This window comes from Pyxicephalus adspersus, chromosome 1 (assembly GCF_032062135.1).
Source record: "Pyxicephalus adspersus chromosome 1, UCB_Pads_2.0, whole genome shotgun sequence".
Classification (NCBI taxonomy): Eukaryota; Metazoa; Chordata; class Amphibia; order Anura; family Pyxicephalidae; genus Pyxicephalus; species Pyxicephalus adspersus.
In genome coordinates, this window is record NC_092858.1 from 116,143,271 (window position 1) to 116,162,042 (window position 18,772).

Genomic DNA, 18,772 nt, shown 5'->3' on the forward strand with positions numbered 1-18,772 from the left:
TGTTACAGAAAGCGATTAACATCAGTTTTTTCCAAAGGGTGTGCTACCAAGTATAAAGTTGAGGGTGCCAATGACTTTATCCAGGCCATTTTTGGATGTTTTGTGTGGAATGTCTAAGATCTTTTTTCGCTGCTTTTTTATGTTCTTCTGGTGCCAACAAAAAATAAACATAACAATACCAAAGCATTTGCAACTGCAACAATTTTCTGGGAGAAGTGGTGACATAAATACAAGGGTGCCAATATTTTTGCAAATTACTGTTATATATATATATATTAAGGTTTGATTTGTAATGCTTTGATTTAAGTCTGGACAACAAAAAGTTAATAGATGTATATAACCTACAGATGTGGCATGGCTTCACCTTGATGCTCATTCAGGTGAAATATGTAGGATGGAGCTGTGATGATGTAGGTCACATGACTTTTTGTTTCTCTCCTTAGTACCGACCTTCTGTCAGCACCAGACATACTTGCCAGGCCAGGCCAGTCCAAAATCCTGGCTGTACTGCAGTACAGTACAGCCAGAAGGCCCACCCAGATTCTTCCCTCCTATCCAAGAGTACATGCCCTGTAACAACCTTATAAAAATGGTCACCAAACCTAAATCCTGGACTCTTTTATGGTACAAAACCTCCTTTTTTAGAGGCCACATGACCTAAAGAAGGGAGGAAAATATCTACCATCCAGGATGATAGCATTTATGAAAGTGGTTTTCTGAGGTTTTTGCATCAGACTGAATTTTGACATTTGTTTTTTGCTGTTTTTTTAGTATATTATGATTTACTGTTTTGACTTTTTTTTTCCATTGTTTATCACTTATATTTCGAGGATGAAGGTGAGTCACTGTCCTGTTGATGGTACCACTAAGAGCAAAAAAAAAAACAAAAAAACAAATGATGGTACCACTAAGTGCAAACCTGATGGAATGGCATGTTACAAACAGTGTCACCAGCAAAGCACCCACACATCATCATACCTCCTCTTCCATGGTTCTGTGAAACACAGAGACTGGAATCTGGAATGTTACATAACTGCATATGCACATGCCTATAAGTACTTTACGATTTACATTAAGATGTTAAGTTGATGATTAAGTTGTTCTTTAGACCTTTTTTAGAAATCATACTTCTAAAATTCAGTCACTGAATTTTAGGCACATTACCTTTAGTCACTATAACTTTTTTTATATCATATTGCTTTGAAATATTTTACATAAAAGTTAAAATCATTCAGGATTTGGGACAAATTTAGGGCAACACTTGACGTTTTATGCCTGCACTGTAGCCCATTTATGGTAAATTTTGTATTTGTCTTTCCAAATGTCGATCTAGAATGATAAAATAATGCTAAAAAAAGCTGGTAGCCATTTTTGTTTTGCCATTGAAATACTATACTGCCACACATGCTAGAAAAACATGGAACATTTGTTCATAATATAGTATGCAGACAGCAGTGTATAAACTTAAAACGTAACATTTGCCACCTGGTGGTATAGAAAAAAAGTTCTTTCCCAGTGTCCCTGCCAGACTCAGGTTTCATATCCAAAGGGATGGAAACAACAGTGCACTATTTTACTGCATATACTCTTTTTCCAAACCTCCATTGGGATCAATACTTGACTGACCTCTTCTTATGCCTCATGAGATGTGAGCGGTAGTAGTAGCTGCCTTTTTTCTCACAAAAAGTTTTTATTGTTGATCAATCAACCCTTAGCAAATATATTCCCTCTACACTTTTAAGTAATGAGACTCAAGTAAAATGTGCAGATCATTTCATTTGAGCATGTCATTTTTGGCATATGATTTGGGCACTAGTAATCGTCTTTTTTTTTTTAAGTATCAAATCTTCTATTACATTGTATCTTCAGTCAACAATATACTTGTCACTAGTAATGCCATAAATAATAAATATATTCATATAAAAATATATTAAATAGTAGTCAGAGCATTTCTGCCAAAGGGGGATTACAGGGTCTGCTAACAAAATAGTTTCAGGTATTTTTCCCGGCTAAAAGTAAAAATGTATTCACTGTTTTAATACGTGCCCTATTAATTCCAATTGAGGTTATATTTAAAGTTTGGGTTAAAGGGTCACTTTGAGGTTTAGAGTCAATAAAGTGATTGCAAAATTTGTGTTATGAAACCTATATACCACACTTAATGACTTCAACTATTGACAACATTTCCTGCCACCAAAACTTGAGTTAACATTTGTGCCAAATCCAAAAAAGAATGTGGAATGAGAAAAACTAAAAGTACAACATTTTTTCTTTGTGTCTAAAAAAAAACATATTGTAAAATACTGCAAAATTTGGCAGATATTCTCTCCAAATGTATAGGTCCAATGTGCAATAGTTGATGTGTGTGTGAAAATGTTTAGACATACAAAGCACAAAGCTTCGCTAATAACTTAACTTTCTTCCCAATGTAAACACAAAGAAGGTGTTTCTACACTATTAGAAACCAAGTGACTTGATACTTGATTTATGCCAGTGGTGCAAAAGTATTAAAGCTGGTGCAGCAGGCAAATAGCATTTTAGGAGTCAGTCAATATATTTTCTTTTTACTTTTGTCAATTGCGTGTTTACAAATAAATATACCTGACCTGTGTAAGTTTTCATAGAAAACATGATTTAGAAGATTTTTTAAGAGTTGCGTGGTTCATGTTAGCTGCCTTTTCAGAGGCAGGTCTGAAAATACCCTTTGCAAGCTAAATGGTAGCTTTAGGGAAATTACTGTTGTGTCCAGTAATAAAAGTCTGCTACAAAGTTGCTTGCTCATGTTTTGTCCCCTATGAAATTTGTCTAGAACTCTTTAAAATATAACGTGATGCTTTGTAACCATCTCTGATAGAACAACTGACAGTTTTGCTGTTTACAGCTTTATTATAACAACCACAATTGTACATATTAGTTGAGAAAGAAATTAAAGATGAGTCTTGCTGCCTGCTTCTGCAAAGTCCAAGTTACCTTTTAAGTCAAACAGTCCAAATACATTGAAAATTGAATCCACACCTTCTCCTTTTTTTTGGAACTGAAATATGGGGAACATGTTGGCTTTCTTCTAGATGGTAGTTCTGCACACTAATGATTTTTCCATTAGTTGATCAAGCAGGCCTATTGTTAGCTGTTCTTAATATTTTTGCATTGTTTCTATTTTAACCAAATTAAAAAGAGAGATACCCTTTGTTTTGTAGTCCCAAGAGATCTGGAGTCAAAGAAAACACTACACAGCAACAATGTCACAGCATTCTGTAGCATATACACCTCTTTTATATTTATATCACTATATTTTATGACAGTATCTTTACAAAATGCATGGTGTCTTTGTTAATTGGGTATCTGCATTGAGAACAGTCTTTCATGCATTTTTCAATATGATTTCTTTCTAGGTGTATAGCAGGATCTTTGTTCTTTATATGTGCAACTACACAAGTTCTCATTACATTTGTAGGTTTTCTAGTATGAAAAATGTTATTTGTACTTTCCTACCTGTGTGTCCCTGTACAGTTTTCTGCACCCATGTTGATTTTGCCTCAATATCTGTCTCCCTGACATCCATTCCACTGCAATTTCTTTACTTCCCTTCCAAGGCACTACTATCCATAGTTTGTTCTCTGGGAAAGTGTCAGAAAAAACCCAGGAAAAAATATATTACCCCAGAGGGGTTGCTGGCACACTGATGCCTGAGATACATTCCTCCTTTTTGTCCTTGTCCCACTGATGTATTATGGGTGGGTAAATAACTCTTCCAGTGAGAGACCAAGTTGATGTAGGGTCTGTTCTGTTACCAGGACGATAGCGTGCAAGTAACCCAATCACAGCCAGACATAAGCAAAAGGCTATGGCAGTGAGAGCTTTTTGCCCTTTGTGCTTATAACCTGTGCCAGTGTCCCTTGTTCTAGCACTAGCACAAGCTGTTCTCACTCTGCCTCCAAGAATGGAAACTCGAAGACATACTCTGCATTCCTCTCCTGGAAGCAGTCTTGTGACATTGTATGAGTTCAACCCTACAGGGAGTCTTGCTCGCTCCACACTGGCACCAGGTGTTAGGCAACTCCAGCGGAGACTCCATCCAAGTGCATTAAGAGGTGGAATCCAGGAAAGCAAGAAATGACGCTCACCAACTTCTCCAACTTGCAGCTGAACTGGGTCGTCTTTAGTTGAATATACCTGATTGACTATAAGAAATACACTCTTGTAATCTGTCCCCACCAGATTTTGAGCTACACATGTGTATAAACCTGCATGTGCTGATGACACTACCTGTATTTCTAGTGTTCCTTCCTCTTGTACTTTGTAGCCACCCCAGTCTGCAGATACTGTAAGCCTTTCCCCAGAGGGTGTAACCCAGTAAATTTGTGGTTCTGGTTCAGCAAGGGCTCGGCAGTGCAGTGTGATACTCTGACCATTAGATGCACGTATGCGTGGGGAAAAAGTTGGTACAGGAATTAAGGGCAGACAATGGTCACTCATCTCTCGAAAAGGAACTAATCGTAATTGAGTGCGCCTTAACTCTGGGGGTTCAGCACACAATGTTGATTGAGGCTCCATAAAACGTACATGGGATGCTGTTGCATTTACCCAACGAATAACACAATCACATCTGAGTGGATTGCCATGCATAGCAATCTCCTGCAGGTTTGGTAGTGATTCAACAGTCTCTCTGTGCAATGAACTCAAAGCATTATTATTAAGCATCAATGTTTCCATGCGGGGAAGTTTCTGGAAGGCTCGGGGATGAATAAAGGACAGTTTAGGATTGTTTGTGACTTCCAGTTTTGTCAGTTCTGGCAGATTCACTAAAGCCATTTCATCAATAGACACTAATTCTTCCATGCTGTTTAAACCCAGCTCCTTTAGCTGAACCATATTTTCGAAATCTGTTTGCTTAATTCTGCTCAATGGGTTCTTATTCAGATCCAAAAACTTCAAGTTGGGCACTCTTTGCAAGGCCTCCTTGGGTACCTTGTTAAGTTTATTGTCATAGAAAGAGAGGCTTTCTAACTTCTGTAAACCTTCTAGAGCATATTCCGAAATGTCCTTAAGCCCCATTCCTGCCAAAACAAGGCTTCTTAAATTGAACAATGACTCAAAATTCATATCCAGTATTGAGCTTACCATATTGCCACCAACCATCAATACTTCAAGGGCTGGCATTTCTTTAAACCATTCACTATCTAACCTTGTCAATAAATTGGAGTTTAAATGCAGGCGCAATAAACGCTTTAGTCCTGAGAAAGCTTGGGGATATATTACAGACAACTGGTTATGGTTCAGATACAATTCTTCCAGACTCTCAAGTCCAAAAAAACTATTATCAGGTAGGCTTTCCAGCTGATTTTCTTCAAGGTGAAGGCTTACAAGGTTTGGTAGATCTCTGGCTTTAAAGTCTCCGATGTGGGTGAAGCTATTTTGAGACAGGTCCAACTCTGTCAGGTTTACCAAATAATCCAACTCCTGCAACTCCAAGTGTGCAATATTGTTACTCTGCAGAAGAAGTGTATGTGTTCCAGCAGGCAGAGCATTTGGAACAGATGAAACAAAAAGGTCATTACAGTCTACAGTATTGGCTTCTCTGTAGGCTGACCTTGGAGTGTACCAAGGACGTATCTGGCATACACACTGTGAAGGACACTGCACCCTCCATGGCACAGCTGGTATTCCTGCTTGAGCTGAATATGCCCAAATTAAGATTATTTCCACCACAAGAAGTCTCATTCTGCAGTCAAAAGGATCGTTAAGAAAAACCTTCCACATAAATCAACTGTAGAGACACTTGATTTACTTATAATGTGGCAAAGGGCAAATCCAGAACAGATGATAAGCCGGTATCTTTGTCTGCAAATGCCTTCCAACAGTCCAGTGCTCCCTTGCCTTGTGTGTCTTTAAAAACATAATTGGCTCCTTTAACTGTTGAGGTAATCTGTAAAGAGTAAAAGTAATATTGTTAATATAATGTTCTAAGGGATAACTTGTTTATTTTATATCTAATTTCAAATACATTTTTCTACATCTCTTCTTTTTAAACGCTTATGGGCCATGTAACCAGAACAATAATTTTAACAGCTATCTTGCCATAAGATTTGATGTAAATTTAAATAGTTTTGTACATGTTGCATGTGAAAGCATGCCTTGTGTAGACATCCAAAAGCCCTAAAACTGTTGCAGGAAAGTCATTGCAGAAGAGACAGATGATGTCTGCACTAAAATGAACTTATCTCTCTGTTTACAATATTTTCTATAATGTACACTGAGCATGTTCAATTCAGTGTATGACCCTAACATACCTAGAATGCCTGACCAATCAAAATACCTAAAAATCCTTAACCTTCCAAAGACTGGTTAAAGATGCTAGTACCTGTGATTAGGCAAGGAGAGGTGAGTGTACGTAAACCAACTGCAAAGTTTATTTTATTATAGCAGTGACATTGCCTGTCCCTTCTGCAATGAACAACCTGCCTACCTACAATTTTTTTTATTTTTACAGCACAGTTCACTTCGAAAGTCTGCATTTTATGCGCTATTAACTGCAAATTTGGTAGTCCATGATAAGGTCTGTATTGTTGAGGTTTGTTATTTCATTACCCATCTTTAATCACATGCCTTTTTCTCCCTATATTTTTATATTCAGTTTTCCTCTTGTCTCAGTGTGTGTATGAATGTGTGTATCTATGTATGAGTGTTTGCATCCTTCTCTTGAACTCTCTGCATCGCCCCCACAGGCTAATGCTTTTCTTCTTTGGCCCACTTTTTCCAGAGAACATTGCATTTGTTGCCATGGTAATGAACAAGCAAGTAACAGACATGTTAAGTTTGGCCAGAGATGTTGTTTCAGTCTCAAAAGGATAGTGCTGAGAAAAAAAGGTTTTTAAAGAGGAGTTTTTGAGATGTTAAAAATGCAAAGCTTGCCAATGTATATATGATTTCTGTAAATTTCTGATTCTATAACCCGTTATTTTTAATATAGTGTCAGTGCATCAAACTTGTAAAAAATATGAACATAGTTTGCAAATTTCAAATTATGTAAATGTGCAATGTTTTCATCTGTACCTTGTGTTTCCTTGTGAGAGACACTTTTAGAACTTTTACTATTTACCATAGTTTTGGTATGGTACATATCCACAAAATTAACCTTTATGTATTAGGCAATGTCATAACAACAGGACAGTCAAAACAATAAAACGACTGGCAGCTGAAAGGAATAACTGATGATACAAGTTGATTGTTACAATGGCATCTGTCAAAAGGTGATATATTAGGCAGCAAGTAAATTTACAGTCAGTTCTTGAGGGTGATGTGTTCAAAGCATGAATATTGTATGGGCAATTGTAAGAATCTAAAATTGTGGTGCCTAGGTGAATAGAACAGAGAGTGTCCTGAGAAGGGCAAAACTTCTGGGGATTTCCAGTATACAGTAGTTAGTACCTACCAAAAATTGCCCAAAGAAGGACAACTAGTAAACTGAAAACAGGGTCATTGATGCCCAGGGCTCATTCATATGAATGGGGGGGGGGCTAGTCCTTCTTGTCTTATCCTACAGAAAAGCTACTGTAACACAAAACACAGAAGAGCTACTGTAGCACAAAAAAACCCCGCTAACCACGAGGGAAGGTATCAGAACTACCGTAGGGATGAGCAAGCTAGATTTGTAAGTTCGATCCCATGGTGAATCAGGCCTTTTTCACTTACCGAACATTTAAGCGAGAACAGCCCTGTGATTCGCCATAAGGTCGTGTTCTTGCCGAACAAACGAGGGAAAATCATTTGCAGGAACAGATGTGGATTGTGAGGGACAGGTTAGGAGCCTTCTGTATATCTGTATATATATACAGAATTAGCAGTTTTTAATGCTACCTGGTCCTATGTACCAAAGAAGCCAGTATTCTACAGAAAAATTTTTGTCCTACTCTCAAAAAATACAGATATTTCAGTCTTTGATATTTCTTGCTATTTAGCAAAAAAGCCAGCTTGCTACAGAAAAATGTCTGTCCTAATCTAAAAAAATGCAGATATTTCAGTCTTTGATGATTCTTGCTATTTAGCAAAAAAAGCCAGTTTGCTACAGAAAAATTTCTGTCCTACTCTAAAAAACATACAGATATTTCCGTGTGTTATACCTCTTGCTATTTACCAAAGAAGTCTGTTTGGTAAAAAATAAATTTCTGTTGTTCTGTTTTTTAGCAAAAAAAGCCAGTTTGCTACAGAAAAAGTTCTGTCCCACTATAAATAAAATACATATATTTCAGTCTTTGATACCTCTTGCTATTTACCAAGGAACAGAGTTTGGTACAGAAAAATTTCTGTTGTACTATAAAAAATACAGATATTTCAGTGTTTGATACCTCTTGCTATTTACCAAAGAAAACAGTTTGGAAAAAAAAATCTGTCCTACTATATAAAAAATACAGATATTTCTGTGTTTAATACCTCTTGCTATTTACCACAAAAACATTTCTGTCCTTTTTAGTGTTTTATACCTGTTCCTCTTTACCAAAGAAACAGTTTGGTACAGGTGAATTTTTGCCCAAATAAGTAAAAGATGAGTGGTAGACGCAGCTGTGCACTATGGAGTTGAATGTCACCGTCATACTCTTCACTTATTGTTTTGGCGCCTACTGAGGGACAGGAGGAGGATGAGCCCAGGGAACCCCTCTTTCATATGTGTCCACATGTTGCAATGCCTTCGGAGTGACCCCCGCTTTTGCAGCATCAAAAACCGGGATGATTACTGGCTGGCCACCCTTCTGGATCACTGCTACAAAGACAAAATGTCACAGATTCTACCTAACCCAGCGCAAGAAAAAGAAAAGGTCCTGCCTGAACAGAATACTACGCGACCGGCTGTGTGAGGAGTTCCGTGCATCACATTCCACACAGGGAATGAATTACACACATTCAACACTGCCTCCACTTTACCCACCTGTAGCGGCGGCAGCAGCAGTAGTGGCAGCAGACCGCACACATCCAAAAGTGGAGGCCAAGGAAGGGAGGATTTTCCGTCAGCTGAGCCTGCCTCCGTTGATTTTTTTCTGCTAGCTATCGCAAGGTCCAGGCGTGGTATTCATCGGCAATGTCATGCTTGCTATTGTGCCAGCTAGCAATATACTTTACATTTCTGCTGCTTCCGGGAGGCCAACAAACTGCAGATGAAAACCCTCAGTACTGCCACAATTGTAGGTACCATTGCTTTTGCCTAATTTTTCAGCTAAGTATTGTAAGATTGAGGGTTGGCATTCATGTCATCCACTTCATGATGCAAACTAGCAATATTGGCTACCTTCCTACCTCGTCCAAGACCACAGACCACAGCAACAGTGCTGGCGCACAAAACATCTTGGTCTGGACCTTCACAAATTTCAGATATTTGTATTACACACTTCTGGGTGGCATTGACGATAGACTACACCCTGCTCTAGATGCCAGTTACCAATGCGGTCCACGCTCCTTCTCAGAGCCCACCGCCTCCTGCTGTTGTTGCTGCCGCCTGTCAATATTCCATTCATTAAAATTGTGTTACACACTTCTGGGTGGGTGGCATTGTCAATGCACTACACCCAGCTCTAGATGCCAGTTACCAATGCGTTCCCCGAACCGTCTCAGTGCCCACTGCCTCCTCCTACTGTTGCTGCTGCTCCCTGTCAGTACTCCATTCACTCAAATTGTACACTTCTGGGTGGCATTGACGATGCACTAAACCCAGCTCTAGATGTCAGTTACCAGTGCGGTCCATGCTCAGTTTTAGGGCCCACCGCCTCCTCCTCCTCCTGTTGCTGCTTCTGCCCGTCAGTACTCCATTTACTAAACTTGTACACTTCTGGATGGCATTGATGATGCATTACACCCAGCTCTAGATGCCAGGTACCAATGCCGTCCACGCTCCGTCTCAGGGCCCACCGCCTCTTCCTCCTGATGTTGCCGCTGCCGCTTGTCAGTGCTCCATTCACTAAAATTATATTACACAGTTCTAGGTTGGTGGTATTGTCAATGCACTACACCCAGCTCTAGATACCAGTTACCAATGCGTTCCCCGCTCCTTCTCAGGGCCCACCGCCTCCTGCTGTTGTTGCTGCCGCCTGTCAATACTCCGTTCAGTAAAACTGTGTTACACACTTCTGGGTGGGTGGCATTGTCAATGCACTACACCCAGCTCTAGATGCCAGTTACTAATGCGTTCCCTGAACCGTCTCAGTGCCCACTGCCTCCTCCTGCTGTTGCTGCCAGTCGGTACTCCATTCACTAAAATTGTATTACACACTTCTGGGTGGGTGGCATTGTCAATGCACTACACCTAGCTCTAGATGCCAGTTACAAATGCGGTCCACGCCCCGCCTCTTAGGGCCCACCCCTTCCTCCTGTTGCTGCTGCTGCCGCCTGTCAGTACCCCATTCATTAAATTTTACACTTCTGGGTGGCATTGATGATGCACTACACCCAGCTCTAGATGCCAGTTACCAATGCGGTCACTGCTCCGTCTCAGGGCCCACCACCTCCTCCTCCTGATGTTGCTGCTGCTGCCTGTCTACTCCATTCACTAAAACTGTACACTTTTGAGTTGCATTGATGATGTACTACACCCAGCTCTAGATACCAGTTACCAAAGCAGTCTCCGCTCTTTCCCAGGGCCCACCGCCTCCTCCTCCTGCTGTTGCTGCTGCTGCCGCCTGTCGGTACTCCATTCACTAAAATTGTATTACACACTGCTGGGTGGGTGGCATTGTCAATGCACTACACCCAGCTCTAGATGCCACTTACCAATGCGGTCCCCACTCCGTCTAAAGGCCCACCGCCTCCCCCTCCTACTGCTGCTGCTGCTGCCTGTCCGTACTCCATTTACTAAAATTATACACTTCTAGGTGGCTTTGACGATGCCTGACCAGAGACCAGGCACTGCTACTGCTCTCGCTGACCCACGCTCTGTCTCTGGTCCTCCATCCTTTTGCCTAATGTCACCGCGCTACTTATCCACAATTTTATGGGTGGCATTCATAACACGTCATCTAGGTCATGATGCCAGCTAGCAGTTATTATTATAAATAAACAAGATTTATATAGTATAAACAAAAAATTAAATAGGGGTGCGTACATTAAATAGCAATGCATTCTTCTGCTGTTTTGACAGCAGAGACTGTTGCTAGTGGGTTGAGTTCGCCCTTTCTCAAAGTCCTAATGTTTATGCTGCTTTCTGGATGCTGTCCATCACGCAAAAATCCTATTTGCCTGCTGTCACTTTGCCTGCCATTTTCTGGAAAACCACAACTTTATAGGTGGCATTCCTAACACATATCATCTAGGTCATGATGCCAGCTAGCAATTATTATTATTATTATTATTATAATTATTAATAAACAGGATTTATATAGCGTAAACAAATTATGCAGCTTTATAAATTAAATAAGGGTGCATACAATAAATAGCAACGCATTCTTCTGCTCTTTTGACAGCAGAGACTGTTGCTAGTGGGTTGAGTTCACCCTTTCTCAATGTCCTAAGGTTTATGCTGCCTTCTGGATGCTGTCCATCACGCAAAAATCCTATTTGCCTGGTTTCACTTTGCCTGCTATTTTCCGGAAAACCACAATGTCTGACAATTTGGTGGTTCTAACATGTATAGGGGCTTTCCTAATAATGTTTAAAGTCGGCCCATTGACTTTATTGGAATTCGCAAAATCGGTTTTGCCGAAATTTTGCGGACCCATCGGAAGTTCAAGGAAATTTTCGCAAGACTGTCAGAGGCCTTCTCGCTCATCTCTAATCAGAACATACAGTACGTAACAGTGTGTGATTATATATACAATATATATATATATATATATATATATATTTATTTATAGTATACAGTATATGTTTTGATACCTTCTCTCATGGTTAACGTTTTTTGTGTTTGAGACTAAACCTGAAGCTGTGTTTTTGAAAAAACTGTTGATGCTGATTATCTGATTTACTTTTATGTACTATGGGACCTTGCTTTAGTTTAAAGTTTGTTCCATGGACTCTGAGGACTCGCACTCCACACCAGCTGATGTAAGCTGCCTATATGTTTTTGTTGAATTAAATTGCTGAAGAAAACTATTTTATTATTGAACAAAATAAAGAGACTGTTACATGATACAAACTTCTCTGTGTATTTGCTGCAAGTGCTAACCCCCTAGTGTCACAGGGAGGTAGTATTTTAGTGGTTTTATATTAGTTTTCCTAATATTTAAAACCTAATCACTGGGTGCAACCTGAAAAGCAAAACTAGGCAGAACTAAAGTCCCACAGAAACTTTAATATTTTTTATGCCACAGGCACCAGTCATATGCAGAGCTTTAAACGTAGTCAGAGATAATGTGGGTTCCGGGGTTGGCACTATTCCTGAGGATCAAGGAATCTATACTCTACTGACTGTCTATGAAATAACAATGGCACAGTAATAGCTTGCTCTGCTACAAGGGTCTTATCAGAAAGGGTTTTCAGCACAGTGGGAGAAGACTGAGATTACATCCATCTATACGCTGAGAGCATGACCTGGCTCACTATTATTAAAATAAATCAGGCTTGAGTCACAGATGACACCTACACACTCACTGCAGATGGCTCTGATTGGCCAACATACCCTTACAACACTCAAAACAGTATACCTATTCTTTTGTGTATCTTTGCTTTGTCTTAAAAGGAAAAGACCAATTATATATTTAGCTAGGTAATTACAAAATGGTATAGACTTTGGAGTCATAGCACTCTGGGATCCCTAAATCCTGCTCATAGTTTTACAAAATAAGAAATGGTCATTTTATGGGTTAGTAAAGATAAAAAGGATATCAAGTTAGCAGCATAAATTTTACTTAAATTAGGCATTGTTACTGTATGTAAAAATTAGAGCATGCAACTGTAAACCAGCAATACAATATTGACCTTAATGTGTTTAGTTCAATTAGTCCAAGGTACCAAAATGCAGCATCACCTACATGCCTGAAAGGTCAGGCATAATAGCCAGGGTAGGGTTGGAAGGGTATTGCTGACAAAAAAAATTAGGCAGACTTCACAGAACAGACAGAGGGTCTTAGATTTTCCAATTTATCATTTTGGGTGGCAAACAAATTTCAGCTTTGGCCTATATAGCCCCTAAGAAGCTCTAGTCCTATGTGGAGCAGTTAAGCACAGGATATGAACTTTTTTCTTGGAAAAGGCAATAAATTATTTGGAGGTTTGTAAGATGTTGTGGTTAACAATGTAAAGGTAGTGAGCCTAGAAAAGGAAGAAGATGAGGAGAACAAGAGGTGTGATATCACAAGCTAATTTTGTAAAATGCTAGGTGGTACCACAAATCAGTCTGTTTCACTTTTTGCCACTAGATTCATCCACTGTTTCATACAAATAACAAACCACTGCCCATGTTTACAGGACCACAAATGCATAGTCAGATGAACATTCCACTGACAGTCTGCTGAAGTAACATCTGTCCCATAATCGTTTGGAAGGGGGCTTTTTGTAAAAATTAGCGATGGCTGGACATGTTGTAACATACTACAAAGTGAAAAAGAGCAATATGGTAGTAGTTGCACGAAGAACAGCCAAATAGATTGACAAAAAGTGCAATTAGAACAGAGACAATTTGTTTTACCTTTTACAGAAACAAACTTTGACAAGAATTTATTTTACACAAGTCTCCTAGACAGAATTCCCAGTGTACAACTATGGAAACTATACAGAAAAAAACAATCATATGCTAATAGTGCCGGCAATCCCGTGCTGTGTGCCGCTGCAGTATCTCTCCTTAATTTATTCTGTCCAGTGATGTCACTTGCAGCAGCAAGAAGAACAAGGAAATAAGAGCATCTCCTGTCTCCCCTTAACCGTACAGCCTGAGATGTATTTTCTTGGCATCCCCAGCAAACACACTGAGACTATACACAGCTGAAGAGGATTTTAGGAGCAGATTAGTTCCTGGCTCCATCCTGTGCTGCCATTGGCTGCTAGGACTTTATAGTCTTTCTGCTCACAGACACCAGTGTCTGTTTGTAATGTTAAGCTGGGCTAACCTGCTACTGATGTACTTTTTATTAGAGGTGCTGTTGCTGACATGTCTGTTTCTGATATCGTAAGTGTATGCTCCCTGGACTGCCCTTCTGCCTGTGATTCCAAATCTGCTTTTGTCTTTGCCCTTAAATACCCTGTCTGGTGGACTGATTGCCCATAAATTGACCTCTGGCTCTGTAGTCTGCACTTGTCTCTGCTTGAATCCTGATGCTGCATTATTTGTGGGCTCCTGGTCCTCTGTCTTTTTACAATTGACAATCAACAGCCTTCATGCATACATTAAATTACAGCTCTAAGTCTCCACCCAGGCTCCTCTTTTTCTTACCTAGTCCCAACACAACTTCCAGTCCCCAGAGTAGGTCCCCTACAAGTAGAAATAAGGGTCCTTTAAATAGAATCAGGACCTGGTAATGCCTGGTCCCTACAAATATTTTGATCTTGTGGTTGTATTTGGGTTGCAGAAGAATGTCTACATGGACACGGTACCCTAACTGCGCCCATTCAATTACAAATGTGCTGACTTGTGGTTTTCTGCTCCTGGGCCAATGCCAGCAGTAAGAAACTGCTAACAGGGTGGTAAAAAAGGTCAAGATAATATAACAAACAGCAGGTAGCAAACATAGCCCAGAATGGCCCAGAGCTGGATGAACAGAGACAGAAAACCATTCATGTGTGCGAACACACATCGTGCACACACTGTGGCAATACAAAGTATTAAGTAAGTTCACCTAGCTATATGACAAGCTTAACAACAAGCTTCACAAACGGAATTGGCAGAAACAGAAAAACAGAGCCAAATAGAATAACTGAGGAACAGGAACAGGGATCACTCAGAAAAATGTTGGGTACACAGAAGCAATCAGACAGAGCAGCTTTGGAAGATTGTTAGTACAACGGTAAAATTTCACAAAGCAAAACTGGGTCCAGGCTTCAGACACCCAATTGCATAACAGAGACTCACTAGAAATAGAATAGTTTAGAATACAAGCCAAGTGCAAACAACATGAAGAAGGGATACGGAACAAAGATACATGGTTTCACCAAGGAGAGCAAAGTGTTATGACCTGGTGAGAGAACCCAGGATAATAAATTCTTTTTAACAAAGTTGCTGGAAGTATAGCTAGAAGTACCTTTTTATCGAGGAAATTTTTATTGGGCTTCCCAAGAGTTAGAAACTAAGGTTATCTAAGAAAGCAGTCATTGCATTGTGGTTACATACTTCAACAAAGTTGATCATCCCAGGTATCTCTATGAAGTCAGCAGGCAGTAGAGTATGTGATTTATAGAAAAGAATACAAAGTAAGTGACATAAAGTATGGTGTACAGAATATGTGACATTTACAAAGGATAGTGTACTAAGTAAGTGATGTGGAGGACAGTGTACATAGTATAAGTGTAATACAGTATGCTGTATAGGTGGATTAAGCTAGGGTAAATCACGGAGTAAATGGATTACTGGATGGTGTAGGGAGCCAGTGACATACAGACTGGTGTATAAAGTAATGTTGAGATATCAAAATGATTCATTGTTGGCTAAAGGTTGGGTTCTGTTACTGTTGCATTACTTCGATTCAGGAGCCTGAACTAGTTGTGCGGTTAAACTGGGGACAGAAGGGGATGTTAACTGTTACCGAATACACATATACTCATTGCTTGTCTGTATTGAAAGGTGACCCTGTAAAAGCTTTAGGATCATGGAGAAGCCCTAAAGAATGAAGGCTAAATTGTCTCATTTAAATTGGTCCCAGCAAGTTCCTCATAGCGTCTTGGGTAGAAATAAAAACCTAATAGGAAATCTAATCTTTTCCAATTCTATCCAAGGTTTTTTGCTTGACATACACTTTAATTCAAAGATCCCTTCTAAGAACAGACATCACACACAAGTTCTGTTTTTAACTTTATTGGCCAAATAATTCTCTCTTGAGCCCCCACTGATTTAGTTTTGCTTTGTTACTGGAACTTGACTTTCATTGACTTTATGTCTGTGGACTGCAAGACACAAAACATATGGTTCAATTCCAGCCAATGAGAAATGATTCGCAGTAAACTTTACCTCAAACTTTATAATGTATTTTCTGAATCAGGAAAAATATTTAACCATAGTTGTAGTAAGTTTAGGATATCAGTAAGCTGCAGCACTAATGCTTAGTATGCTCACATTGTAGCTCATTTTGCTATATATTTCTTACATATACTGTAATGTGATGCCTTAAAGTATATACACCCTTGCCATAATCATAACCATACCATAGAGGGCTGTGACTTCACACTTGCTTTTTTTAAAATCCCTGTGTGTGCAGTTTTTCTAAATGAAGTTCCTTTCCTGTGATTGCTGCCTCCATTTCAAACAGTGAAGGCAATTTGACAACTAATTCTTAGTTACCATGAATGCTAATGATACAATGTGCAAAAAAAGCAGATAAAAGACGGCAGCAATGGTAAAAATTGAACATAGCCATGATAATCTAAGAGAGGGTAGCTCCATCTTGTGCTGAATGTGTCTCACACAGCATTGAGAAACCATCAGACCTGTCACAGAAATTGAAGATAGAAAATGTGCCGTTTCCATGGAAACAGCTATCAAATGAGGCCTGTCAGGGCAGAGAGCCAGGACAACAGATATGTATATATTCATGTACAGCCTTTGTCATGACAGACTACATGCAAATACATTATGCAGTTTTCATTTCAAATGTTTATTTGAAATATGTACAGAATGAAGACAGGAACCTGATGTATAAATGAAGTAGAATAGAAAGATACTATTAAAACATGATATACAAAGTGATGATATGAAAGGAACATAAATGGCTAGTAAAACATGTGTAACAAAAAAATATTTGTTAAAACTGACAGGAAAAAATTTCCCTCACAATACAAATCCGTGTTTTTCAATAGAAGCACATTATTGATATTTCTTATATTTTTTTTTGTATACAACATGTCAGTTTTAGGAACATGACAAAAAAAATGTTGATTTCTAGTTATGAAAATCCTGCTTTTTGAAATATAAGCTTTGAGCATGCTTTTTTTGCACATTGCATCATACTTTGCAGGCTTCTAGGATTAGCTGATAATAATATGCTGTAAATGTCTGACAAATATGGAGGCCTGCAACATGTGGCACCACTTTATGTCACGCAGGTTGTACAGTGACATCCCAATGCATGGAAGGCAAGACCTCTTATGTTACAGGGAAAATACATCAGGATTATGTATTCTCCATTTAAATTATATGTGCATTTGTATTTTTCATGTCTCCAATAAATGTAGGATGCTCCCATATCATCATCACAAGTACAAATAGGAAAAGATGAATTAACCACACCAAAGAATATACCATTTCATATGAATAAGGCAAATAAGATGCATGTTTTCATTACAGGTTGTCAAATGCTAGTCTTGGTAATATAAATATGTAACAAAAAAACACCACACAGCAATGTTCTGTGAACATATTTTCTGATGCTTACAATTCCAACCACAGATAATAATAATAATAAAGAAAGCTTCTTTAGATGCACTACTAATGTAACATCATAGCTAGCTTTGTACACACAAAAGCACTTAAATTGTAATTTACATTGGTAAAATGTTATATGGTATATTTATTATGTATTTGTATATATTTCCTTCTTTAAAACCAAAGAAAGCTTCTGTTGCATGGTAGCTTCTCATATGCTGCTAAAAACAAGGCCTGATTGTCTTTCATAAAATATTTTTTTCATAGACTGGTGAACATTTGCTCTAGACATTCTAAATCGCACACAAAATATCATATTTACTAGCCATTAAATATACCACTGACATTTTTATATTGGATAGTTACCTTTGGATTCTTACAGCTGCAGTGGCTCTCTTTTCTGCTTGCAAAATAGAAAGGATCTGTAATATGTGCAGGTGGATTTATGAAACCTCTAGTCTTACAAATCCTGATACCAAATCCTGTCTTCATTGACACCCACACTGTCCTTTTTCCTTGGCACTGCAGGCTGTATACTCCATCTCTTCTCTTTGGAAGATGTGAGTGGGATGCTGAAGCAGTGCATAGAAGGAGGGAAGAAATGGAGGAGGGGCAGGCTCCATCTCCAACCTACTGATTTGCCATTATATAGACAAAGGCAGGATAAAGGTAGGGGCAATGCCAGCCAGTGGCAAGCAGACAGCAATCCTTAACTGTTTCTGAAGATACTGTGCTGTAAGCTTTGCATGCCAACCTGTAGCACAAATTGTGGATACATTTATATGTGGCCTATTTTCTAACTAGTAAAAATGTGTTTTCTGTTAAACTAACCTAATATAAATGAATATACTATATACAGTAAATTAAAGTAGGCTGTGTCTTACAGTTTAGTTTGTTATTGCTGTGCTATATATTTAAACTATCCTGGAACCGACACAATATTCCCAAGATGAAGGTGCTGCTACATTATTCCATGCATACAAGTGGACCTTTTCACCCTTTATTGCAGGGGTCGCAAACCTTTACTATCACAGAGCCATTTTGCCTCCTCTTCCACTTAGGAGAAATAGTCTGGAGCCGCAAAACATAACACAGCTTATAAACTTTTAAAATTTTTAATCTTTTTTTTAATTTTACCTGTTACAACAACAGAATACAACAAACAGAAGTGCAGTGTGCAGTGTGTAGGCCTCATTTGAAATAAAATAAACACTGAACTATGCTGCAGACAATGTAGACAATTTGACAAATCTTTAATGCTTTCCAAATTTAGAAAGCATTTAAAAA

At 38.9% G+C, this 18,772-nt stretch overlaps 1 protein-coding gene across 1 annotated transcript; it reads right to left on the minus strand.

Annotated features, from left to right (window-relative positions):
- Positions 1-2,780: 2,780 nt before the first annotated feature.
- On the minus strand, positions 2,781-18,052 carry LRRN2 (leucine rich repeat neuronal 2). The gene is made up of 2 exons (XM_072424726.1): positions 17,852-18,052; positions 2,781-5,926 (listed from the first exon to the last, which is right to left on the minus strand). The coding sequence occupies exon 2, from the start codon at positions 5,758-5,760 to the stop codon at positions 3,655-3,657; it is 2,106 nt and encodes a 701-aa protein (XP_072280827.1). The 5' UTR covers positions 5,761-5,926; positions 17,852-18,052; the 3' UTR covers positions 2,781-3,654.
- Positions 18,053-18,772: the final 720 nt, after the last annotated feature.

Coding starts and splice junctions, on each gene's coding strand:
- LRRN2 (XM_072424726.1), bottom strand. CDS start 5,760: ATGTGGAAGGTTTTTCTTAACGATCCTTTTGACTGCAGAATGAGACTT.